The 27122-nt window shown below is 41.1% G+C and overlaps 1 protein-coding gene across 5 annotated transcripts; it reads left to right on the forward strand.

Annotated features, from left to right (window-relative positions):
- Positions 1 to 1884: 1884 nt before the first annotated feature.
- slc43a1b (solute carrier family 43 member 1b) lies at positions 1885 to 24913 on the forward strand. 5 transcript variants are annotated; one of them, XM_034546154.1, is made up of 16 exons: positions 1885 to 2025; positions 2218 to 2280; positions 6185 to 6343; positions 8694 to 8877; positions 8982 to 9037; positions 9550 to 9626; positions 14821 to 14913; positions 15782 to 15915; positions 17005 to 17147; positions 17721 to 17867; positions 18209 to 18244; positions 18737 to 18869; positions 19123 to 19252; positions 19394 to 19467; positions 20585 to 20708; positions 20815 to 22091. In XM_034546154.1, the coding sequence occupies exons 3-16, from the start codon at positions 6190 to 6192 to the stop codon at positions 21037 to 21039; spliced, it is 1710 nt and encodes a 569-aa protein (XP_034402045.1). In that variant the 5' UTR covers positions 1885 to 2025; positions 2218 to 2280; positions 6185 to 6189; the 3' UTR covers positions 21040 to 22091. The 5 variants fall into 5 exon arrangements, with proteins under 5 accessions (XP_034402045.1, XP_034401901.1, XP_034402035.1 ...); XM_034546010.1 differs by lacking the exon at positions 1885 to 2025 and adding an exon at positions 5961 to 6088 and having other exon boundaries at positions 2048 to 2280; XM_034546096.1 differs by lacking the exons at positions 1885 to 2025; positions 2218 to 2280 and adding exons at positions 5643 to 5745; positions 5961 to 6088 and having other exon boundaries at positions 20815 to 24913.
- Positions 24914 to 27122: the final 2209 nt, after the last annotated feature.

Consider the following 27122-nt stretch of genomic DNA (forward strand, 5'->3'; position numbering starts at 1 on the left):
TTTCCATGTTGGATGTGAAAGACTAAGAACAAGGCTTTCAAATGAGTTGTAGTTTAATTTAGGTTTAGGATTCATTAATAGGCTTGAGTCAAAGATGGCTGCTACTCCACCTCCTCGGCCGGTGCCTCGAGGAATGTGAGTATTAATATGACTTGGAGGAGTTGATTCATTTAGGCTGACATATTCTTCATGACTCTGCCAGGTTTCAGTAAGACACAATAAATCAATGTGATTGTCTGATATTAAATAATTTATTAATACAGCTTTAGATGACAGAGATCTAATATTTAGGAGTCCACATTTAATTATTCTGTTTTGTTGCACTGTTGCAGTAGTGATGTTAACCTTCATGAGGTTATTTTGTATGACTCATCTTCTGGTTACTTTTGATTTAATTAATTGAAGTAAGGTTAAGGGTGGGGAACTGCTCGAATGGAAGTGCAGAGAAGGGTGGAAGACTACAACTCTGCTTCTGATTCCTGATCTGAACTCTGGGTCATGGATTAAGTCCGTTAATCAACTTGGTCATATTTACAGAAATGAGACGCGCTCCATCCCAAGTGGGATAAATGCCATCTCGACTCATCAGATCAGGCTTTCCCCAGAAAGTCTGCCAGTTATCTATGTAGCCCACATTGTTTGCTGGGCACCACCTGGACAACCAGCGGTTGAATGAGGACATGCGGCTATACATGTCATCATTGATCAAATTGGGGAGAGGGCCAGAGAAAACTACGGAGTCCGACATTGTCTTGACATAAGTACACACCGATTCCACATTAATTTGAGTGAACTCCGACCGGCGTAGTCGGGATTCATATCGCTGGTGTGTACTACAATCTTACTGTATTTACGTTTATCTTTAGCCAGCAGTTTTAAACAAGATTCAATGTCGCCCGCTCTGGCCCCCGGGATGCATATGACTGAGGTCCCTGGCTTCGCTATCTTCATTCTTTCTTCCATTGCTGTTTTCCTTTTATTAACGACAACGTTCCTATAATGTTTGTAGCTTATGTCCTCTACATACTGAATTACAGCTGTAGTCTTAAGATCTTTGACCATTCTTTCATTACAGGGATTTAAACGCTAGCAGTAGAATTCCCAGCTTGGCTGTCGGTGATGTGATGCTACGAACAGCAGAGGATGGGATGACATTACAGACAAGTGAAAGGCTCCATATTAGGCCTATTCAATTTCCCCTGCATTCACTTCCCATGGGGTTTATTTTCAGAAGATACAGTATCTCCTACCATTGTTATGGTGACAACGCTAAAATGACTAGCCTCAGCTCTCTGTAGAATTGCATGGAAGATATCAAATCCTGGATGGCAAAAAGCTTCATTCAGCGAGACCAGAATAAACCGGAGGTCCTATCTTTGGCCCAGCAGACCACTGCTGCAACCACAATCACTGCCCCAGGCCTCTGTCATCCACGCAAAAAACACTGTGCAGTCTTTGGTTCTGTCAGCTATCCACCATCTCGGATCACCTGCTAAAATTAAATATTTTTAGTTCACACTTTTATTTATTTAATGTTTTTTCTTTTTTTACTGCAGTTCCCTCTCTATAGTCAGAATGAGTCAGTCAGCCTCACCTTGTCTGGCTCCTGGTAGGCTGCCTCACCAGGACTAGCAGGACAGACCGTACTTCCCTGGACTGGCCTCTCTGCTACCAGTTAAGTACAGAATTGGTTTTGGACTGAACTGCTCAGCCCCTCTTCCTCCTCCCTAAATATTATAATCAGTGTGCAACCAATGCTTCGAGACATACTGCAGCTGACCACATGATGGGGCCAGGGAGGAGGCGGACGGTGTATCTCTGTCACGGGTGTCAGCTGAGAAACTTTCAGGAACCAAAGTGTTGTAATCTTTTAATGTACATCCTTCACTTCAGTATTAAAAAGCAGTAGAGATATCAAACTATGGATCTCTCCAGACTGTAAGACACATTCGGTGTGGACAAACTTAGCAAAAGCCTCTGTACTGGTCCCTTAAAGTCAAAATGTTTGTGTGTGCCTGTGTTAAGGTCAGTGGGCGGGCGAGTCTTGAGCTCCATTTATAGACATACTGTACTTAGAGAGAGAGAGGGAGTTAATGTAAGTGCACATGTGCCGGTGAATACAGCTGCCACTCAGCGGGAGGGATAGCTCACTTGAGATCTACCAGAGACAGAAAGAAAGTTTAAACTGCAAAACAAAATCCAATTCTCTCCTGTCAGAAACAGAAGCTACCGTGTGGACTCTTCACCATTTAAACAGAGATCCTCGACTCACCTCATCAAGTAAGTGACTTTCAACACGTTGCATAGTTTGGATTGGAGACGAAGGGGACCGGCGTCCCCTCATAACATTACCAACACTGAGGACTTCATGACTGGAGTTCTGCTGCTGTATGGCAATGTGCATGTTGTCACAACTGCACTGGGATCAGTTAGTCCCCTCTGCTGTCAACCACCACCCTTGTGTCTTTATTATTGTTTGACTCGGCTGAGTCTTATTGTCTAACATGTTTAACATGAAAGGGAGCTCATGATAATGGAGATGGCTCAAATAGCTTTTGTATAATTCAACTTGTGGCAACACACATGTGTTGATGTTTGAGTGTCATTTAAAAGTGTGTGAGTAAAGGTATGAATGTAGCCTGTTTATGGGGGCAGAGAAAGTCAGAAGGACATGACCATGACGTCTGTGTGTTTACTGTGTTCATTAGAAGAGTCCATTCCAACTCAAGTGGTATTCATGACCTTGTTAGGGGACATTGACTTTGGTCTCTGAAAATAAGCATGACTAATATTTGTAGAAAGTACTTTTTGAAGTAATATTGATGGGCATTGACACAGACTTTGAGACATTTACAGCCATTCTGTACGTGTTACATGATGGACTGGGATTCATTTTTGTAAAGACCCTTTTACAGTTTGTATACAATGATGACGTACATAACTGTGCACACTAACTTTGGCAAAGTGCAGGAGCTCGTCAAGCTATTCAAGGACATTAACATTAGAAATGGGGATCGGCCGCATCTGGCTGGAAGTCACCAGTGAACACGCTAACGTGTTAAACTGCAAATCCTGTTGCTCTGAAACTCTGATTCTGTAGAACTTCATTCTGATGTTGGAATATTAATTCGGACTAATCCAACATGCAACAAGCAGACATTTCGATGTAATTCAATGTTTAAAGGTCTCTAAATCGCCTGGATGGCTGAGGGATAATGCTACTTCAGTCACCAACATGCACACGCATATTTTTGATAAAAGGGTCTATAGCTCTTTATAATAATGGGCCTTTGGACACTGTGTGGTTTTCCATCAGGGCCGACATGCGCTCCTATGTATTCAGTAACATTACAAGGGTTCATGATTTTCGTCCGTTTCTATGTAACTTTAGCTGAACAGCAGCCATTATGTGACAAGTACAGCATAATGATAAATGATAAAGTAGAGAAGAGTCAGACAACAGAAAACAGACTCACTAGCAGGAGCTACTGGTCTTTATTAATCAATTCCACTTTCATTGGAAGGAGGAAGAGTATTATGTGTGTTATTGGCTTTTTAAAAAGTCACTTTAATTTGGGAATAATAGGCGACAACATAGGCTACAAGTGTATTATTGGTGGTGTATAAGCACTTTTCACTATTCTTTTCACATGCTAGCTCATGAGTTAATGGTCACAGTGTTTAAACAAAGAAAACAGGAACCTGTCTGGAATTTCCAGCTGCTGCTACAAACAGTGTGTGTGTCATTTGCACATATCCAGCCTATCGAAAATCACAAAGCCGTTACGGTTAGTGTTACCATGGTGACCATTAGCCAGTCGCTCCCACACACTTTGATACATCTATGGCAGAAATACACTCATCAACATGGCAAAAGGAAGCAAGATGATTTAATATCTTTACAGATAATTCTGGAAAGAAAATACAATCACAGTCTACTCTACTCATTAGCATTTCCCCATCAATTCCTGATATTAGTCTGTGTGTGTGCCAAGTATGTAATACACATACTTATTTTGCGTGACAAACATAGACCACCATCTTTTCCTAAACCTAACCAAGTAGTTGTGACCAAGTAAACCTAAAGGCTAAGTAAACTCATGTTTTGAAAATTGACACTGGATGTAACAAGAGGGAACTGACAGGTCATAAACCGGCACTAAAGGGAGACCTGGAGTGTCACAGTTTAGTGTAAGGCCACTGACCAATTGTTTATATTTGATAAATTGGGAGTGAGAATGTGTGTATGTATGTGTGATTGGGAGAGGTAGGGGGGCCGCTATTCTGTTGTCTGCTGGACTTCCGGTGTGCAAACATGTGCCTTACACAGGTTGAGTCACTGCTTTCTTCACATCGACACGCACACACGCGCTCACCAGAGTCAGTCCATCAAATATTTGCACACTCATAGCTGGGAAGAACACCGGGTCCTCTCATTTCTAGTTCAACAGGAATATCTGTGTGTGTGGGCTTTGGTGTGTGCACATGTATTAGTGGCCATGGATCAGTGCAGGACACTTGATAGCTCCAGCTCGTAGTCTGTATATGCTCCAGCTACCGTAGAAGGTCACTTAGGGTCAAACTCCTCCCTGTTTGGTCTCATCTTCCCCCTCCCCATGCTTCTTCTCAGGTTCATGACCGCTCACGGCTGATACCAGGTGCCAGCTCCACAGAGTGTTTCTGATGCAACAGTGATGATTCAATATAATGGTAACATATTGAAGGGCTCTGTAGGGTTCAAGTTTCCATTCAGTGTTTCTCACCAAAACAAATTGTGTGTGTGAGATCTGGGAATGTGGCGGTATATATACAAATTACAAGCAACAGTGGTCAGAAAACCCCAAGGCAAAACATATTTGGAAGAAACAAAAAGGAAACAGTGACATAATTGCACCAACATCCTTCACAGTTCACAGACCAACCACCACTTACTGCTGGAAATCACGCACGATATTTGTGTGCAATGACAGATTATTAGCAACAATATAAGCTTTGGTTTAAGGGGTAGCTATTTTAGCCATACTGGAGACCTGCTTACAATCAGTATGATCATGCGACTGACAACGAGTGCAATTTTGCTCTGTTTTTAGCAATCTATTTGTTATCTTCAGTAAGAAAACCTATACCTAAATTGTAAAAATATGATAAGTAATAGGAGTGAGGAGTCAGCAGTCGATGAAGTTAGAAAACAGTAAACTAAAAAAGGCTGAAAAAACAAAAATAACAATAAAATTGTTTTCAAAAATTGTGAATCACTGCAACCACGAGACGTTTTTGAGCATACAGTCATACATGTGCACAAAATATTAGACTGATGGGTCCAGTAGTATGAGAGATTAGCGGTGGACAGATACACACACACACAACCAATTGCATTATCCCCACAGCCATCATAAAACATTGTTGTTTTTTAGCACTGTGGATCCTACAATCTACACATTTGCATTATTGCCCTCTTCCCTCTGCAGAAATATGGCACCACCCGCATGCCCGTGTTAGTAGAACACGAGAGAGAGAGAAAACAAGAGGCCAGAAACACCACAGAAAAGGTTCAGTTGAAGAGAAAGGCCCTCTGATGTAAGGTGACTGTTGAGTTTGGCAAGACAAGTTGAGCGAAAGCTCAAAGAAAGCCTTCCTGGAAAAAGAGGAAGAGAGTTTGCCGCCTTGCTAAGGGACACTTTGCTAGGACCGAACATGTAAGCTGAAATACAGAAGGATATATTCAAATGAAAAGAGCATTTAATGGTATGTGTCACTGACGCAGAAGATTTTTCATGTCAGATGTGTTCTCACCTACTGGAAATACTCACTTTGGTTTAAGAGATGGGTGATGCCTGGGCAGAGCATGCAGGACTGCCACATAGCCAGTGTGTGTATTGGTCATAAACAACAGAGTTTCTAGAAAAAAAGACCTTTTCGTTTCCGTCTTCATGTACATGACAACTTCTTCTTCACCCTAGATGTTTGTATTCTTCTGGTTTAACGGCAGCTGCATGACACAAACATCATGCACACACCCACTCGCTTGCCATGAATTCTCTGGACAATGAGCAGTTCTATTCACACATTGGACATTACAGCTGTCAGGGTAAAGTCTGTTTCATGTCAACTGATTCGGACATTTGCCTTCTCAGACACAACTTGGCTGTTTGGTGGACTAATGTGATTTCTTGTGTGTCTACAGCTGCCATGGCTCCCAGCTTGGCCCAAGCATACAGGAGGAGGTGGTGGATGGCCATCACAGCCATCATAGAGAACCTGCTCTTCTCTGCCGTTCTGCTGGGCTGGGGCTCACTGCTCATCATGCTGAAGAACGAAGGCTTCTATTCCTACCTTTGTATCGGTAAGACCACCCTCCACGCAGCTCTTCTGGTTGCAGTGGTCGTCCACAGTCCGTTATATAAATTCAATTAAATTCAGTTTATTTTGTATAGCCCAATATCACAAATTACAAATTGGCCTCAGAGGGCTTTGCAATCTGTACACATATGACATCCCTGTCCCAGGACCTCACATCGGATCAGGATAAACTCCCCAAAAAAAGGGAAGAAACAGAAAGCTGCAGTTTCACTCACATACAGATGTTTACATTACACTGCATTCTGGTGATACAGTAAATGTGCCACAGACAGGATGCTTGAACATTGTGGTGCCGATGACTTGGTGAAGAAACGCTCTGACCATGTTATGAGTGGTGTTTCAGCTTCCTTGAGGACACTATGGGTGCTGGATTTGTGAAGTCTTTATTCAAGGACACCATCTGATTCCTCATATTGCTTGTGTTAGATCTGGCTGCAATGGACAAAATAACAAGAAGAAGCCAAGTGTTTGTGTTCCATATTTTGTATCCAGCATTGTCCATAAACGTTTGCTATTAACTTGTGCGTTCATCTATTTTATTCACATTGAAGCTTCATCCAGGACAAGAAGGATGGTGTTGTCATGATGTTTTTGTCCGCTGGTACAGACATGACAGAGGATGTTTCTGTTAGTACATTTTAAATGGACACTCAAATAACAAAGAAAGTCTTTACCCATGGTACATTAAAAGGTGCATCTGTCATGTTAAATGTGATATACATTAGGATGCTAATTTTGGCTAGGGAAAAGCTGAACAATGCAGTGGTAGTGACCTGTCAATCACAAGGTAGCCACGCTCTAAGCATACCCTGCTTTGTGGTCTATCTGACTTGAAATAGACCATAACTTACTAAATGAACATCATGTTGTTTGTTTGTTCCATAAAAGAGGAGCTTGATAACTGAAGGCTCTGGCTCCCATCCTATTTTTTAGGACTCTATAGGAACCACGAGTAGCCCCACATTTAGTGAGCGCAGCTCTCTAGTGGGGCAATATGGTACTACAAGCTCCTTAAGATATGATGGTGCATCACCAATCAAGGCTTTGTAGGTGAGGAGAAGAATTTTAAATGTGATTCTTGATTTTACAGGGAGCCAGTGCAGCGCAGCTAATACAGGAGTAATGTGATCTCTTTTCTTAGTTTTTGTGAGTACACGAGCTGCAGCATTCTGGATTAACTGGAGGGACATAAGAGACTTATTATAACATCCTGATAATAAGGAGTTGCAGTAATCTAGTCTGGAAGTAACAAACGTGTGAACCAGCTTTTCTGCATCTTTTTGAGACAAGATGTGCCTGATTTTTTAAATGTTACATAGATGAAAAAATGCAGTTCTTGAGATTTGCTTAACGTGGGAGTTAAAGGACAAGTCCCGGTCAAAGATAACGCCGAGATTCTTTACAGTGGTGTTGGACGCCAGGGCAATGCCATCTACAGAAACGACATCACCAGATAATTAATCTTAGGTGTTCAGGGCCGAGTAAAATAACTTCAGTTTTGTCTGAGTTTAACATCAGGAAGTTGCAGGTCATCCATGTTTTTATGTCTTTAAGACATGCTTGAATTTTAGCGAGCTGGTTGGTCTCCTCTGGTTTTATCGGTAGATATAATTGAGTAACATCTGCATAACATTGAAAGTTTATTAAGTGTTTCCTGATAATGTTGCCCAAAGGAAGCATATATAAGGTAAATAAAATTGGTCCAAGCACAGAACCTTGTGGAACTCCGTGATTAACGTTGGTGGTCATTGAGGCTTCATCGTTTACAAATACAAATTGAGATCGATCTGATAAATAGGATTTAAACCAACTTAGTACTGATCCAGTCTCTGTAATAGGATGTCATGATCAATGGTGTCGAACGCAGCACTAAGGTCTAACAAACCAATAATATAATTGGTCTAAGCACTGAACCTTGTGGGACTTCTTTACTAACTTTAAGGTTCATGGAGGTTTCATTGTTTACATACACAAATTGAGATCAATCAGATACTTGAAACTAGAGATTGAGACCATAAACTGTTTACAATGTTTAATGAGGGAATAAATCAAGAGAGAAGTAGAGCTATTTTCTCATAGACTTCAATACAACCAGAGGAGTGGCCACTGATGATGAAGAGGTTTAATGCACACGCATTGACTTTATTTTTCAGACCCGGAGGTGGCCCCTTGCCGTTGACCTCTAACACTGACTAAGTCGTCAGTGCCTATCCTGTTAGTAGTGGTGTTTTGTGTTTATTTTGATCCATTCATTCATGTCTAGTCTTGTGTTCGGTTCTCGACTTTCAACAGTTTACCCTCTCCTGACTTGTTCTCTCAACGGCCCAACTTAGAAAATGTGAGTGTCAACGCCAACGTGACTGCTCTGGAGGACAGTGTCTGGCGGAGTTGTGTGGAGCAGGAGGAGGTACTGAACCTTGGCTTCACCATTGGCTCCTTCCTCTTGAGTGCAGCCACTTTACCCCTGGGGATCTTGATGGACAGATATGGACCTCGCCCACTGAGGCTCATTGGCAGGTGAGACAGACAGGTCATTTGTTGTATGCTTTACATCTGAAGAGGAGAGTTTAAAAATTAAAATTAAAAATGTCATTAAAACCACACCCCTGTGGACATTTCAGTTCATGTTTTGCAGCCTCCTGTGCTATGATAGCTGTTGCTGCATATGACCCCGAAGGTAAGACACTTCAACCACAACATGTCAAACCTTGAGTCGTCATTCGCTTGCTTCCATTCCGTCTTGCTAATGCAACAGCACCATTAATCCCACAGATGTACAGCACTTAAAGTAAAGATCTGTAGTTTTGCAATCATCCGGTATAGTAACACTTTCCTCTGCAGCTTCACTGTGAGGTTTGGAGACACTGCAGCATCTTTACAACAGACTCCAACAGGACAAGCAGTCACCCGAAGACACAGGCTATAAACAGTTTAACTTGGAAAAGAAAGAACCACCAATACCAAAACTGTGTGTTGTAAACGGAAATTACATTTTGTCACCTGCCTTCCTGATACCTGACTTTACCTGTTTACCATTTGATACACAATCAGTGATAATAACTGATGTGTTAAGTGGACTCCCTTTCAATGGGGATGATGGACAGAGGTACAACCATTGACACCCACATTGTACATGAAGCTGAATGTACTAATAACGTTTTTAACCTTCATTTCCATGTGTCCCCTTAGTGCTTTCTGGCCTCATCTTCCTCGCTGTCTCCTTCAACGGCTTCGGAGGAATTTGCCTGACCTTCACTTCACTCACAGTATGATTCCCACTCACAAAAAACTGGACTGAGTGGACCACAGTGCACTGAATCTGAACGATGAAATATTGTGCTAACCCAATTCTGTTATGATGTCATATTGGTCTAAGACATGATAGAAACACAAATACCAACAGCAAGTCACTGATCACTGAATGCTGCATAGTGTGAACGGTGTTTGTAGTGACAACCCCAGAGACAACCCTCAGCTCTACAAAGCAGCTTTTTGTAGCTCATTGTTTTGGTTTTGTAACCTAAAGAGGTTCCATCTCATGAACTTAATTCCCACTGATTTCAGTTCATCCACTCTACACTACCTGCCGAACACCAAACAGCAGCAATGTTAGCGGCTACCTGGTGATCATAGCGGAGCATTCAGCATCTAAAGAGACAGATATATATTTGTCTTAGTAGTGGAGACACAACTGAGCTAAAAGAGAGTGAATAATAGACTTTATTTCATCTGGTGGACACCAACTCAACTCCAGTTGAATGTTGATGTTGCTGTTGCTGTGATGTTGCTGTGTAGATAGACAACTGTTTGCTGACATGCTCACCATAACAACTTTATTAGGTGGAAAAATATAAGTAAAAGAACGGAGCATTAACAATGTGTACTGCTTCTTTGAGTTTTCCTATTTTGGAATTGATGATGACTGCCTACATTACCTTTATAATTGAGGCTGAGGAAATTAAAGATAATTAGCATCTCATTTTCAAACTAATGAGGCCATCTGATGTGATGTGTAGTCTGTGTACAGTGTCAGTGCAGCAGAAGCAATCCAGTGTGGAAGTCATGAAGTAGAAAGTCCAGTACATATATCTACAAGCATAAAGTCCAATAGTCATTTTCTAAAGAGCGCACATGTAGTTTGGACTGCTTTGTGCGTACCTGGGTTATAAACACATGTTCATCTGTGTGTGTGTGTGCGTGACTGTGTGCGTGCATTTGCCAAGCAGCACATGCTGTTCCACTTTCACAAATTCTGATGCGGCCTCTCAGCCAATCCAAAGCATGGGCGAAACAAACACACCCTCCGATTGCCAACTCCCCCTTTCAACTCTCTCTCTTTCTCCCCCTCTCTGACCTTGACCATGTCCTGGACTTGACATGGTCATTCTGGCGTCACTGCTGCCATTTCTGGTCTAGTGTGTGTTTGTGTCTGTATTATCTTGATGATAAGCTCTACTTGAGCATGCCCAGCTAACCTAACTAGCTGCAAACACATTCCCTGTGAACTTTGCGAGGCAGTTTTTACTATAATGAACTGACTGACCAGAGCCAGCAGTGTCATTAAAAAGTGTCCTTTAACTTCTCATTGTAAGGTAAATATTAATTGTAAAATGTAATGGCTCTTCCACCATGTTGCAGTCTCCCAGGAAAATGAAGACCAGAGCCGCTAACGCTGCAAAGTGTATATAACGCAAACACAGAGGTGTTCCACACCGCTTTCATCGTGGCACTGACATCGAGGTTTCTAGGTGGTGACTGTGGCTCGGTGGTGTGCAGGGTCGTCCTTCAATCAGAGAATCAATCCCCGGCTCCGCTAGCCCATGTCGATGTGTCCTTGGGCAACACACTTCACCTCAAATGTCTCCAGTAGCTGTTCTACTGTGTATGAATGTGTGTGAATGTTAGTTACTCCTGATGGGAAGGTGGAATCTTAGCTCCTCCCATAAGTGTATGAATGGGTGTGAATGGGTGAATGATGTCATGTAGTGTTAAAGCACTTTGAGTGGTCGGAAGACTAGAAAAGCGCTTTACAAGTACAGGTCCATTCACTTTCCTGTAGACATTGTCCATGAACATTGACTATGTTTGAACACCAGGGAGCTGTGGCTTAGTGGTAGAGCAGGATCGTCCTTCAATCAGAGGATCGGTGGTTTGATCTGCGGCTCTGTGTCGTGCCGAGCCGATGTGTCGTTAGGCAAGACACCAAATTGTTCCTGTAGCTCCGCCTACGGTGTGTGAATGGTGTATGAATTTATGAATGTTAGTTAGTCCTGAGGGTCAGGTGGAACTTTGCATGGTAGCTCCTCCCATTAGTGTATACATATGTGTTAATGGGTGAATGATGTCATGTAGTGTTAAAGAGCTTTGAGTGGATGGAAGACTAGAAAAGATGTATACAAGTACAGTCAATTTACCATTTACCTGTGCTCCATATGTCTGGTGATACTTGATCTGGGATGCCTCAATGGAGCCAGGTCTCTGTTGGCACAACAGTCACCGACCTTCTGTTGCTGGATTTGCCTGCATGTTCCTGCAACTGGACATCAGCCAGGAGTAGACTGGGTAGAGGAATAGCCTTAGGTCCTAGCTGGGTTAGTTTAACTTCCATTGCACCTCTACTTCCTGGGTCACTTACATGTCTGGCTGTGTGCTGTCAAAGCCATCGCTACCTGCTGCTGTCCAGTAAAACATGGATATGGCCCATCAGTGTGATCCACCTCTGGAATTAACAATGGGTATTGGGGAACAGAGCACTGAGAGCTTCATGGTGATACATGTTTCACATACTATTACGTGTGCATTACAGCAGTGCACAGTAATGAAAGAGAAAAGAGGGAATTGTTGGCAAGAGCAGATGGAAAAGTGAATGGAAAGACAGGGGGAGAATGGAAAAGGGGGAGGGCAACAACATGGAAACATTACTGAGCAGAGAGTTATGACTGTAGTTGAGCTTAAGGACTGTAGACAGACGGAGAGACAAGCAGGTGATATTTGGCCAGCGACATCTACATACAACATCAATTCTATTGATACTACTTTTATTACCACCACTAAAACTGTTTCCAAAGTTTTTAAAATGTTATAGCAATTGCTATACGTCCCCAACAGGTGACTTTGCCCATTGTCTTTTGACAATGTGATTAATTGCAAACTCCTTAAGGCATTTGCACGACTAAAGCAAAACATTAAATAATGTGGGTCTGGCATTGTTCTACATTGTTGAAGTTGTGTTTATTAGAGAGGCAAGCCATGTAATTTCTGTTTATTGTGCTTGCATACTTCCTAGATAAAGTTAAAGAGCTCTGGACTTGATGGAAACCACTTGAAGGCAAAAGAGTACATGCTGTTACTAATACTCCTATAAAAGCACTAATTCAATTCAATTTAGTTTATTTTGTATAGCCCAATATCACAAATTATGAATTTGCCTCAGTGTACAATCTGTACACATACAGAAATCACTGTATGTATGATGTGAGGTCCTGTCCCAGGACCTCACATCATAGTCATCGGATCATAGTCATCGGATCAGGAAAAACTCCCACATAATAGAAAAAACCCTCATCAGGAAATCAATTCCACAATGACTATGTGACAATCAATCAGCCTGCATTACTGACAGGATAGATCAGATATGTTATTTCTAATATGAGCTAATGAAATAGGTAGACCGACAGACTGGGCAGCAACACACTAATAGGAAAGGAAGAAAGCCAGCTGACCAGAGTTCATCTGTTGCCTTACGAGTGGAGAAGAATCACATAAATACATCTGCACCATCAGCTGAAAGTACATGATCCTCAGATAATACAAATCATGGCTCATTGTTAAGTTTCTTATTTCCTTATTAAAGCAGGATTCTTTTGAACAATCGGTTAGCAGCTAGGACCAGTACTGTCAAAATCACACTTATGCCAATGTTATACAGATGTATTAGAGCAATTTGTGTTCAAAGATTTCATTTAGTAATATGTGCCCATACACCAAACCACTTTGTGTTCCTGTAATAAAAAAACAGATTCAAAACAAATCGTGAAAAGTCAGTAAGCTTGTATTCAATGAATGTAGAATAAGTTAGATTAGAGAGTTTGAGATAACACAGAGGGCAACAACACACGAGCAGAGTATACAATTAACCGTGATCTGACCATGTTTTAGTTTTGCCTGCAGCCCACAGAATGATATCAGTCCAGTGTTTACAGAGGTGGAACAGCCCTGTGTTTGGGCCCAGTGCCCCGCATTGCAATGAAGCAGCAGAATGAATATCAGAGAATGTGTTTGTGTTTTTGACATGACCTCAGTTGTCTACTGGTACACCTAGAGGAGGTTATGCTGGATTCCCATCAACATATTGCCACAAGGGAAATAAATACTCTGGATTAATGCCAAGTACGCCATAAAGTCATGCAGGGATGACGTCATTCTGTGGGCCAATAGGAAGTAATCGTCGCCCTAATTCCCTCCACAAGAAGCCAATGGGGCTTTTCAATGAATAACACCTGAATTGAGCAATACGTTTTAACGAAACATGAAGGCCTAAAGTGTGAACAGCTGTGTGATTGGTGGCACTCCAGTGTGTCTATAGTTAGAGTGAAAGTCTGTAGACACACACACACACACACACTCAAACTTACCATCTGCATGGCCAGAGAATTTTCACATGCACACACACAAACACGCCAGGTTTTGTGACAAAAGGATGAGTGTGTATGGGGGGCATATCCAAAATCATGCACACCAGTTCCTCGAAAGCCTAACTAGCACCTGACGAGACCTCCGCCATCTCACCGACCGCTGACATTACACCTTCACCATCGACTAAATGTGGCGTTGCCAATGTCGCCACACCTGACCTAGAACATGCATAGTTACATGTAGAGGCAGGTGTGTGTGTGTGTGTGTGTGTGTGTGTGTGTGTGTGTGCGCGTGTGTCTGTTTGCACGGTTTTCACAGGGACTCTCTGCTGCTATCGTAGGTTTCATATCAAATAGTGACTATATACATCATTAATGATATTCCATTGGTTGTGTGTGGGGGGAGGGTTATTGGCAGTAAGAGCATATACTTTTAGAGTTTGAGCTGTAAATTCTGACTGCACATGTTGCTGATTTGCCATGTTGGTTCTGTGTGTGCGTGTGCGTGTGTGCGTGTGCGTGCGTGTGCATGCGTGTGTGTGTTACAGCTCAATGTCCCCCCTTCATGAAAAGCTTGTGTAGGAATACAGTAGCCCCACCTAGTGGGTTTTCTTTGCACTTGAATGTACAGTAGTTTACTCATAACGGTGATTTATGTTCATTTACTTTAGTCGATTTTACATTGTATTTTGAGTTTAAATGTCTGAAAGAGGTCAAAGGTCATACAGTAGATGATTAATAGATTTAGCAGCAGCTTATTTGATCACATTTAGTGCTGAGTGGTAAGGATGTCTCCTTTCTCTTCATTTCTCTCCCTGTCACCTAGCTGCCTAACATGTTTGGGAATGTACGATCAACCATCCTCTCCCTGATGATCGGCTCCTATGCTTCTTCAGCCGTCACCTTCCCTGGTGTCAAGGTACACACACACACACACACACGCACACACAAACACACACTCACACACACACACACACACATCCTTTTTATCCAACATAATCATTCCAAAAAAATACTTATTTAGAATTGTTGTTGTGAACTTGCTCGTCCAGTTTTCCAAACAATATTCAGTCGCCAACCGAGCCTTTTACATTGTTCTACAGTGAATCATATGAAGAGTACAAGAAGAGTTACAAGAAGAAAAGCAGAACCAAGAGAGAGACAAAAGATGGGGAAAGAGAGAGGATGGAAGGAAGAATGAAAAAGACGAGATCCAGCAAATGAGGAATAGATTAGAAAGAAAAACATGCACACGAGGAGATAGAAGAGAGAAGAAGGGATCACAGTGTGATTCCATCATTCATCATTTTATCTGGACTGTACTCATTCCCCAGTGATGTATTTAAGCTCAGTACAATTACACAAGGATTTTTATCAAATCCTTGTATTTGATTTGAGCGCCCCCTTTGAAGATCAAATCAAATACAATGTAGAATGTCGCGTGATACAGAGCTACAGAGGACACGACCTTTGACACTAAACGTTACAGATTGATGGATGGATGTTATGTGATTGGTTGAAATTGGTTGGTACTAGCTTACATACGCACTCGACTTTTTTCTTTTGCAGGAAGAAAGGATCTAAAATACGGAGGAATTTTGGAAATTTGTTGAGCACATATTGTTGCTCTGCATGCACAATATGAACGGGGATGTGATCTAAACAGGTTAAAAACATCCTTTTTTATTTCATCTTGACTTTAACATATGTTCCTTGTTTCTCCTTCCTCTTCTTTCTGTCTCTCTCTTTACCTGTCTTCCTCTCAAACCCTCCTCTTACCGCTGCAGCTGATTTACGACCTTGGCGTGTCGTTCCGCGTCATCATGTGGGTTTGGTCCGGCATGGCCTGCACAGTCTTCATCAACTGCTTCCTCAACTGGCCTGCTGAATCCTTCCCGGCACCTGAAGACATCAGATACACGTCAGTGCACCCTGTCGTAACATTATTGGACTTGTGAAAACACACACGATCACAAATCTTCACCGGAAAATCCAGTAACGACTTTCATCGTGCCGCTCCAAAACTTTTCTGGTTCTTTATGGGAGGACACATTCAATTCCAAGACAAGGGACTCAGATTGAGGACTTCCTGACTAAACAAGCCCCACACTTGCTTGTTGTTGAGTAAGCCTGCCATCCAGCTTAAGTTGAGAGACGCCTGTTTGTAAATTATAAGTCAAAGCCCTATCTCAAAACTGCTTCTGTGCCTAATGAACATTCTGTAAATGTAATGCATGATACATTGGTTTTGATTTTTAACCTGCATTATAATTATTATTTGTGTCCACTTGGGGGAAGCGTAGCAAACAGCTTAATATGTGATCATGTCCATTCCAATCCATTACATTTTCCAAACTGCATATCCTATTTAGTGTCGCGGGTCACTGGAGCCGATCCCAGCTGACATTGGGCGGCAGGGCACATATAGAGACAGACCACCATTCACACTCACATTCACACCTACAGGAAATTTAGAGTCCAATTAACCTGAGCCGATGTCTTTGGACTGGGGGAGGAAGCCGGAGAACCCGGAGGGAACCCACACTGACACGGGGAGAACATGCAAACTCCACACAGAAGGAATGTCCAGACCAGGATCCGAACCCAGGCCCCTCTTGCTGTGAGGCGACCCATTCATATACTATTATACTACTCGATAGATTGCCATGCAAATTGGTATGGCAATCTATTTAGCATCTAATAATCAACACAGGATTATTATTATCTTCACCAGGAGATAGTGAGATCCGTTGTGTGTGCGTGAGTGTGAGCTTCGTCCGTCCACAGATTATCTTGAACACTGCTGCACCAAACTGCATATTACTTGGGGTATCTGGGACCTGTTTTGCCTTTTTGATACTGCCATTGACTGACTGTTGACTCCAAACTCACTTCTCTTAACTGGCCCCTGGTCAGTAGAGGCCACAAGTAATCACACAGCTGACCCCGGTTTTAAACAAAATCATATTATTGTGGATGTAGCCTCAATCTACTTCTCTTTTCTCAACAGTAAAAAGGTGAAGATCAGTGGAGTTGTGACCGAGGACAAGGTGACTGGTGACAGGTATGTCACCCATATGACTATCATGGAAGACATGATGGGACCTAAGCTGCTAGAACCTGAGCAGACAGACTCTCAACGCACAACCCAGGGTATGGAACATTCTCATTGACTATATATATGTAACATGGATATGTGTGAAACAACTTTTAGATCATTGCGGTTTATGACACCAGACTCTCTGTTTTCGTACTCATGCAGTCAGTCAGTCAGTCATTCTGTGGCTTGTCAAAATAAGAGAAAAGACCAAGTGTGGTTGCTTTAATTATGCAAATAGAAAGAAGACTCCAGTGATTTAGTATTGAACTTCTATAGCGTTTGGGGATTCAGATAGACAGATTGTTTAAAAATAATGGTAAAAATGGATGTAACAGAATAGAGAAGATTGGCTTTTTTCATAATTATTCTTCAAGCTTGTTATCGGTGCCACCGGGTCGTATTCTGATGACATCATGCTAGTGAATTCAGTGAATGTGGACACTGATCAACTATCAGCCATCTCATTAACCTCTGAAGTTAAGCATGTTAATAATGTAACTCCAACTTCAGGGTTAGGTATGTAAGTGCCATGAGAATTAAAAGAGGAACAGTGCCTTCTGGGAATTGTCCATGGAACTGAACTCCATTAGTAGTCCTCTATACACGTTATCTCTCTCCTTCTTCAGGCGCAGTGCCACTCTGTCATTCTGTGTGCTCTCCTATCTTCCTGTGGAGTCTCATCACCATGGCAATGACCCAGCTGAGGCTGATCTTCTTCATGGGTGCCATGAACAAGATGCTGGAGTTCCTGGTCACCCACGGCAACCCCAACCGTAAGAATGATAACCTCCATGGACATCTTTTAAGAATACTACTTTGTTATCATTGAACAAAACAATCGCAAGAACATGGATCTCTGGTTCCCTTGTCAACAATTAAGAACATGCTAGGAATCCTTTTACACTGACTTAATCACATCTAACCTCCAACATCTTTATTCCACATCACCTAACTTCTTTAGCGGCAGCCCTCAACGCCCTGGCTCACTATGACATAGATTATATACAAAATACAGTGATTTACAATTCGTAGGTATGAGTATGAACAGTGATTGAGCGCAGCCTGAGTCAAACCAGCTGAGGTGAATGCTGACCAGACGCTGTTGTTGTTTCAGCCTCAGAGGAGCTTCAGAAGGAGATGGAGGAACAAGGTAAGAGTATAGAGGCTCAGTGGAGTGCCTGCAATGTTGGGTCTGATGTTTCTATTCATATTTTGTCTTTACTTGACGTGTTTTTTTTATGTCCAGGTCCCTATTCTCAGAAATGTATAAATATCAGGCCTTTGACAATGCATTATTATTTAAAAACATGGCAATAGTAGTTGTAGGCATTATAATAAAGTGTTACTTATTATTGTTATGATATTGTATTCATCAGGTGGACTATAAGCATCATGCCCTCTGTGTCCTTGGGCCTTATGTTAGACTGATGCCAGTATTTTTTACCCAGAGCTTTTCTACAAGAATCCAGTATTCCTGTTGAAACATCATTTAGACCTTCGTAATGGGAAAATAAATCTTAAAACATTAGTGTGTTACGGCCTCCGCATTTCTAAAATAATACAATACTGAGTGGCGTGGCTTCAATCTGTCTCCTATTTCCTTCTCTCTGGACTTCCCTCTACCTCGACGTGTCCTCCTCAGTTGGTTTCTACTCATCCATCTTCGGTACGATGCAGCTGCTGTGTCTACTGACTTGTCCGTTGATTGGCTACATCATGGACTGGAGGTTGATGGAGTGCGAAGAGGAGAATGCCAACACACAAACAGAGAAGAAGTATGCAGAGGGTCCAGTGGCTTCTCTTTAGGTTTAGACATCCTGTTGCTACATGTATACATTGCTGTACAACAGTCAGCAACACATATGTTTTTTGTTATACATTAGTCTTAGAGGGTTTGTCTCAAATGTTTGCATAATTAAATAGTTTTGATTTGCTGCCCAAACTGGCCCTCAAGTGATCCTTCCCTTGCCCACACTGTAAAAGACCAAAGAAACAGCTTCATACTCTTTTGATGTTTTTCCCCTTCAGCCAATCAGATCCCTCAAAGAGAGACAGAAAGATCCAGAAACTGACCAATGCCATGAGGGCTTTCATCTTCACCAACATCCTATTGGTCACCTTCGGAATAATTTCCATGATTGACAACCTGCCTTTACAGGTTAGAAAAATACTGTTCAGAAATACAACCTATTTGACATATTATACTAATACAGAATCAACGCCTATGAATTTACAAACACAAAGTGACACTTTTGAAGATCATTTATGAATCTGTTCTTTGCCTTTCCTCCTCTATTAGTTGGTGTCGTTTGTTCTGCATACCATAGTGAGAGGATTCATCCATTCCTGCTGTGGAGGACTCTACGCTGCTGTGTGAGTAACACCACTGGCATCTTATATTAAAAATGGCATGATGGAACACAACTTTGGACAAATGCAAACACAATTTGACTTCCTGTCAAACTGCCTAACGTGCTGTCGGTTTGGGCAGCTACTTTTGCCAAATTGTACCCCGTTTTCCTGCTGCTTCCACATGTGGTAGTCCTCTCAGAAAGATGCCAGAGATGTCATATTCCGTGGTTAGTGGGCACCAAGGTTGTTTTTTTTTTTTTTTACAAAAGACAGACTTTCAAATTTATTCTGTAGAAGATAATTCACATTGTTCATGGTGATCACACTTAGTATCTTAGTATCTTATTATCTATCTTAGTACATGAGAAAATTCAAATTGCCCAAATGCCCATTTTGCCTAATTTATCTGTACTAAAACCTCTCTAACTTTGTTCCGCTTTACTTTTTCAAAGTCAAACTTTGCAGAGAGACTGGTCACATATTGGGCTATGATTTCTGATGTGCTTCGCTGTTTCTGTGCATTTTTCAAAGAGATAATCATCCTGAAAGTGCTTCTAGGCGAACCTGGAAATTCAACTTTTACTGTCTTTCATCTTTATTTACTCTTAACCAGTGACATATATACTAATATGTACACATCTGAACAGAAGCCCACGTGTTGCCTTTATTATAACACCAACATTATTCAAATAGCCTTTGTGGTTGCAGAGCTACACCCTTTTTAGTTTGGGTATGATATTTCGAGCACCTAGAAAATAGCTTGGGGCTTTTTTGGGTATGCATCCTGTTGCTTTCCCACACTTTAATTGACATTGCGGCTTCTCGAGTAAACGCTCTCCAGCATTCACACCAACTCTAAATGTAATGGAGTGAAACGTACAGTATTCCCCTCTCCCTGAGGTGGAGTAGAGTAGAAGTTTGACGTAGCAAATTGGAAATACTCAACTAAAGTACAAGTACCTCAACTGTTTGTTTAAATACAGTAGTTGAGTAAATGTACTTAGGTACATTCCACCACTCTGTGGAATTGGTACTTGATCCTCCAGCTTTGCTAGGTGTTAACTGGGAATTAAGACATGTTTCTCTTTGGTTTTAATCTGATGATTGTGAATCATTTCTATCTCCCACCTCACTGTAGGTATCCATCCAACCACTTTGGAACACTGACCGGCATGCAGTCAATGATCAGTGCTGCTTTCGCCTTGCTTCAACAGCCACTGTTCATACTGATGTTGGGACACCTGAGAGGAGATCCTTACTGGGTAGGGAGCACACACACACACACACACACACACAAACAAACAATCAGGTTGTGTACACATACAACAGGTTGTATAACATGCACTGACACATCTTTCCTCACAACAGATAAATTTGTGCCTTCTCATCTTCTCACTGGCTGGCTTCCTGTTGCCGGGCTATCTGTTCTATCACCGTAGAAACCTGATCAGGGCAAAGGCTGAGTGTGATAGGTTGGCTGCCAGTCAACCAGAGAAAGAGAATGCTCCTCTCACCCAATCAGATAGTGGGACTGCTAAAAGCCAAGCCAAAGGGCATGCTAATGGATACTCTCCAAATGGGCCTAGTGTTTAAGATTATTGAAAGCAGTGAAATGATGGATTCATATGACACCGTTCAGTAGTTATCTATTCTGAGGATGTAACCTCTCTCTGGGTTGAAAACTATCAAAATCAATCAACTATCAACTATCAACTATCAAAATCAAATTTTTTGATTTTGCTTTTGATTTTGATTTTGATTCTGAATATGCTGAATATGTCTGCTTTTTTGAACAAAACACAAAGATCATATATAGTACCACATTTGGGCAAAGTTTACGATGGAACAGGAAGTTACATCAGTAACCCTAACGTCAGGCTTCTCATTTACAAAATGCTTTTTCACTCTTCACTAGATGCCACCAGGAGATCATTCACACATGACAAGTAAAGGTGGGTCAGTGGTGCACACTAAGTGTGATTGACCGGGGAATTGCATGCTGGGAAAGTTTCCAGTCCCCTTACCCTTGACCTTAGTATTAAGTGATAAAAGAACATCAGAACATGTGCAAGGAAGACATCCTGTTTCTGCATGTTTTATGCTGTTCACTTCTCATCACACACACTAGCTATGTTAGAGTGTTTCAAGACGTTTTGGATTATTGAACATGCTTGAAACTTGCTTGCGTTAAGGGGGAACTACACCCATTTTCAAAATTCATACATGTTATTTTCTAAGACAGATATTAGCAAACATGAGCAACTCTCTCCCAAATCCAAAAGTGAGTGTGCTAAAACTTAAATGTGTGCATCATTGTTTATAAATATATACCAATTTTCTCCACTTAATTGCCTCTGGAGCAGCATCTTACTTCTCCGGTTTCTGGATTTGAGGGGGAGTAGCTTATTAATAGTGATTGATGGTGGTTGAACTTTCCTAAACCATGGAAATTACTTTTGGAATTCTTTATTTAGGTGGTGTTCCCCTTTAATAAACATTAATAATATAGAAGCAGGCATACGCATACTGTATGTTACAGTTATAAACACTATCTGTCATCTTGACATGATAATTTAGACGTGTTTTTAATGTCTACTTAAAGGATAGCTTCACAATTGATTAAAGTCTGTCTTCACACAACAGTCCTCTGCAGATATGGACACTGAATATGTTTTTGCTTGCTGTGATCAATCTTCATGTTGATACTTTTTCCATGGAAGTTATGGGGCACAACATCCACATTTCTTGCTCTGAACAAAACCGTTTATTTAGTTTTAAGAGGCTTCAGCAGTCTGAGGGAAATCAAGTGGATAATTGCACACTTGTTTTCAAATTCCCAATTTATGTTTTCCTGAACTTTTTCCCTGTTGGGCTGCAGTAGAGGGAGAGTAACACAAATAGGGAATCAATTACTAAACACATTGCAACTTTGGACAATATTCACATGATTTGGACTGTTGAAACATCATGTTAGCTTCAGATACACGGTTCAATACTACAGAGGGCTGTGGACGTGCATTAAAGGGCATTACGGTCCATGGCCAGTATGAACACGAGGAATGAGTACAGCAGTCAGTGTTCATATGGCCAACTCACGATCATGATTTTGAGGCAGACTTGAAAAATGGTGAATCTGCCCTTCAAGATTAATTAGCTGTAAATAACAAAATATTATTTGTAATCCTAAAGAAATTAGACAAATATGGTCACTACAAAAATGTTTTATCTCAAGATAACTAGATGATTAAAATGAGACTATGTAAGAAATACATGAATGGAAAGTTGAATTCATAAATATTGACACATATACACACTTTTGCTCAATTCTATACACTCAGGGATTTTGTTTCTACCACCTTACTTGATCCAGTAAGAACAGTAGCTTAGCCTAGCTGCTGTTGCACACGTTAGCTAGATAGTAACCTACGACCACTAAGCCACTTTGCTGAGACTTCTCCAAGTGACAATCATCCTGTAATTATCACTCCTTAAGTCCCACCCCTTCTCGGTCTGCGCTCCTGTAACAGTTGTAATGAGCGAGCTTTGAATTTGGCAGAACCTCCATCAACTTTCCACTTTCCTGTTATACTTTACTTTACGATCTCTTCTTTGGTTCCACAATCTTCACAGACACATTATTATATTGTACACAGTTACTCCGAGGAATGGACAAAGCGGCCCTTTAGAAAACCTCTCTGGTCAACCTGCATGATTTTGTCTGATTTGGTTTGTTTGTTTGTATTATACTCTGCTGTGTGCCACCCCAAATTTATTTGTTTTGTTATTTATTTTGATATACACAACGTCTTGCATCCCAATGGTAAAAGTCACCTGGGCATAATGTATCATCGTGAACATGGATTTCATTGCATACTGCAGGTCTTGCTCTCGACTTCTTGAAGCTATATTACCAGGTGCCCAGAAATCAAACACACTGCGGCACCCGGTTATACCGAACTAGCATCAAAGAGATGATATTCATAAATAAAAAGCTAATTGTTTCATTGCAACATCAGCGCGCAGCAGCAAAGCTACGCCTCCACCATTTTGGACTGAATATCGAAGAACAGTTAGACATCCTAAAGAGTATTCTTTGTCATATATTTTCTGTATCTATTGAAACAGTCTGTGGTGAAAAGTATAAATATCCTAAATATGCATACTATAACTATTTATATATTTATTCACATTGTGACTTAAAGGAATACTTAAACCCTATTATGACCATCTTCATATTAATAACTTACCTTGGATTCTTGAAGAAACCTTGTTTTCCCTCTCACGGTGAACACAGAATCAAACGACGGAGAAAAGTCTTGATGAATTGAAGTGAATATGAAAAATGACACACAACTGGTGAAGTATAATTAAAGTGTCACGTATCTAGTCACATGCATCATGGCCTGTTTTAAACTGTAAGGTTTTAGTGTAGATGCATGTGGAGGCACACAAGAAAAACTAATTGTCATTTTGGGGGTCATGTATTTCTTTATTGAGTTTGAAAAAAACAACTCATTTAAACATTTTCTTTAAGTTTTAAATCTGAGTATGAAATGACAGACTCATTAAACATTTTTTTATGTTTAATGACAGACCACCACCCCCCTTCTCCTCACCTGTGCAGGCACAGTTATGGAGTTAATGTAAGAAAAGTTAAGTGTCAATATAATTATACTGTTGCATTAAAGAAGCACTTGAATGTTACAAAGCCAGCACGCCGTGAGGAATAAGGACTTGAAACGGTTTTGCTGTGAATGCCATCAGACGGAGAGCGCCACATGGCTGCCAGTACAATCTGTCAATAGAATGCTTGTGCAGCGGTAATACAAGAAAGGTGACAATTGTTTAATGATGAACTATAATGAGTGGTTACATAATGATATGTAAAATAGTTACAGTTTGTATATGTGACATACTGTGCATGCTTTGGAAGATGTGGAAGTGCCTTCTTTTAAAAGAACACACACAAATACAGAAAGCACCTTGCTATGGACAGAATATGCAGCAGGTCCAATCAAATACAGAAACGTTGGCCTTTTATATTATTCTGCAGGGAATTGACATTATAGGCTTTAAGAGGTCCTATTTATTGTATCACAGCACATAGTACAGCTGCTGCTTGGATGATGTTCACCTACTGAGTGATCAACATCAAATGCAGGAAGTAATCAGAATCAGAACCATTTATTGCCAGGTACGTTGGACATACAAGGAATTTGTCTTGGCGGGTGGTGCATAACATTGGACAATAAGGCAAATAAGACAAATGAACACAGTTCAAGTAATAAGTAAAAGATGTGTATCATCTTTCGAACCAAATCACCGGGCAGAATGTAATTAAAAATAATTGTCCAATGTAAATAACCTTTCTCAAAGTATTGTGTTGCATTTTTGGGGGATTTCCGACTTGATTTGCATTGTTGCTTTGTTTTGTTGTAAAGAATTTAAAAAAACGTTTGAAATTCTGTTTGTGTTTCTGTTCTTGCACATTAATACAAAATAGGAATTTTCTAAGAAAGCTCAAATAAATTCCTTGTATTTCCTTTGTTATGATGCAGTGACCATTCAAACAAGCCTGTTAAGAACTGAATGGAGAACTGTTCATACAAACGTCACGTTCAACACTCAGCTTTTTTGGTTCCTCAGCAACACAACTTCCATGACAAAGATGTCTTTCACACCCAAGTCCTCTACTCAGGAACGGCCACCACCTCCTCGGTGACTCTGTGGACAATGTGGTGGACAGTGGATCAAGTCATCCCAATGAATCTGGAGACCACCCTGTACGATGGCCACTTACCAGAACTAAAGCACCAGGGTCTTGATTGTGGCACCCCATCCATGTCTCTGGCCCAGCAGCAGTGCCAGCTCAGCCTCCATGCTCAGCCGAAAGTCGGCCCTTGTGTCCTGCTGTTTGAAAAACCTGATTATCCAATAGGACTGGATTCTGGCCTGGTTACGGGAAAGGAGGAGAAGAAAAACTTCTGAATAAATAATAATATTAAAGAGAGCTTAGATGGAGATGGCTTAATGAATAAACTTACCAGAGCTGAAACATTTCCTCTATCATGATATAAAATGGTGATACAGCTACAATACGTTTGACTTAAATTGGCTAAACACTGAGACCAAACATCTTATCCTACCTTGAGTTCAGACGAGTGGGACGATAAAGAGCTCTTTCTGCTCCACGTAGTTCAGCATCACAGTAATCAGAATGCAAACTAAAAGCCAAATTTAATGTATCAGCCATTACGACACAGCTGTGGATTTGCCTGTTATCTGAAAGGTAATATTTACGAGTGTGTCTCTGGTTCCTGCTGTTCCACTGAGGTCATGACATGGCAATATGACAGGTTGCAGCAGTGCAGGCTGCTGGAAGATGCTCTAGGTGGAGCTGCAGCTGTCTGGAAGAATCTTTATGCTGCAACACTTGTAACGAGCTCAGCTGCTGTCAGTAAAGGCTGCAAAACTGAAATAAGAATGTGCATGATCTTTTATTCAGCAGGATATTAATGCTGCATTGTGTTTAACATGCTGGAGATGTCCATCCAGTCTGTCCTCTGAATCAGCTGGCAGTAGATCTCTGTGCAAAGCGTGACCTTAACCACTTCCTGACCAATCAAATAGATACAAAGCTTCACACAGCTCTCTCCCACTGGCTGTGTGAAGGATTTCATTATCTCATGTTCTATCCCTGACCAGCGGGCTGCCCTAACCCGACTAGTCAATTTAATAATAATAATAATAATACATTTGATTTGTATAGCGCTTTAAAAGGTACTCAAGGCCCTTTACATAGCAAAAATAAACAATAGAAGCAACAACAATATAAACAAGAAAAACGACACACAAAATAAAACTATCATCACGGTTTTTGGTATAAGATTGACGTGGCGTTTAAAAGGAGAGTGTAGCGTCCGAAACTCGTAGCACAGCGTAAATCTGAAGTTGACACGTGTTTCTGGTCCTATTCATAGCTCAGACCGACACCACTCGTAGGTGAAAGTTAAAAGTGTTTTATTAATGACATTTTCTTCCCAAATGTTGGTGAAAACAACTTCCCTTCTTCCTGAAAGTATCACCGTTTGTCTCGACGCACTCAAAGGTCCACCGGTTACTTCACAATTTGTTTCATAATATTATCCACATAAAAATTATCAGCTCCACTCTGCTCCAGATGTCCAAATACTACTAACAGAAAAGTGTGACTAGAGTGACGTCTGTCTGCAACTTACGTGCATTTCTTACAATGACAAATGATAACGACACGTTAGTAGCATACAAGTTAGACGCACGTCTGATGAAATGCATGTAAATGCAACTAAATATTCCACTGCAAATTTAATTTGGCTCTTACAGAAAGGGTTGGATCTAAGATGACACCAAGGTTACAGATGTTGACCTTACAGAGGAGAGAGTTACAGGTGTGTAGAAACAGTAACAGTGGCGCCATCAATGGAGAGGGAGAAGTTATGGTAGGATTTGTTGAGTAATTGGGGCCGGTGAGGAGGATTTAAGATGTGTTGCTGTTGTGAATTTGAGGAAGTTGGCTTGTATCCAATTTGAGGAAGTTGGCTTGTATCCAGGTCTTTATATATATATATATATATATATATATATAGTGGGTGATGGTGGAGATGGATTTGGTGGATATGTAAAGCTGTGTGTCGTCG

Source organism: Cyclopterus lumpus, chromosome 1 (genome assembly GCF_009769545.1).
Source record: "Cyclopterus lumpus isolate fCycLum1 chromosome 1, fCycLum1.pri, whole genome shotgun sequence".
Lineage (NCBI taxonomy): Eukaryota > Metazoa > Chordata > Actinopteri > Perciformes > Cyclopteridae > Cyclopterus > Cyclopterus lumpus.

Coding starts and splice junctions, on each gene's coding strand:
- slc43a1b (XM_034546010.1), top strand. CDS start 6,031: ATGAATTCTCTGGACAATGAGCAGTTCTATTCACACATTGGACATTAC. Junction 6,344..8,693: donor CTATTCCTACCTTTGTATCG/GTAAGACCACCC, acceptor GGCCCAACTTAG/AAAATGTGAGTGTCAACGCC. Junction 8,878..8,981: donor CCACTGAGGCTCATTGGCAG/GTGAGACAGACA, acceptor TGGACATTTCAG/TTCATGTTTTGCAGCCTCCT.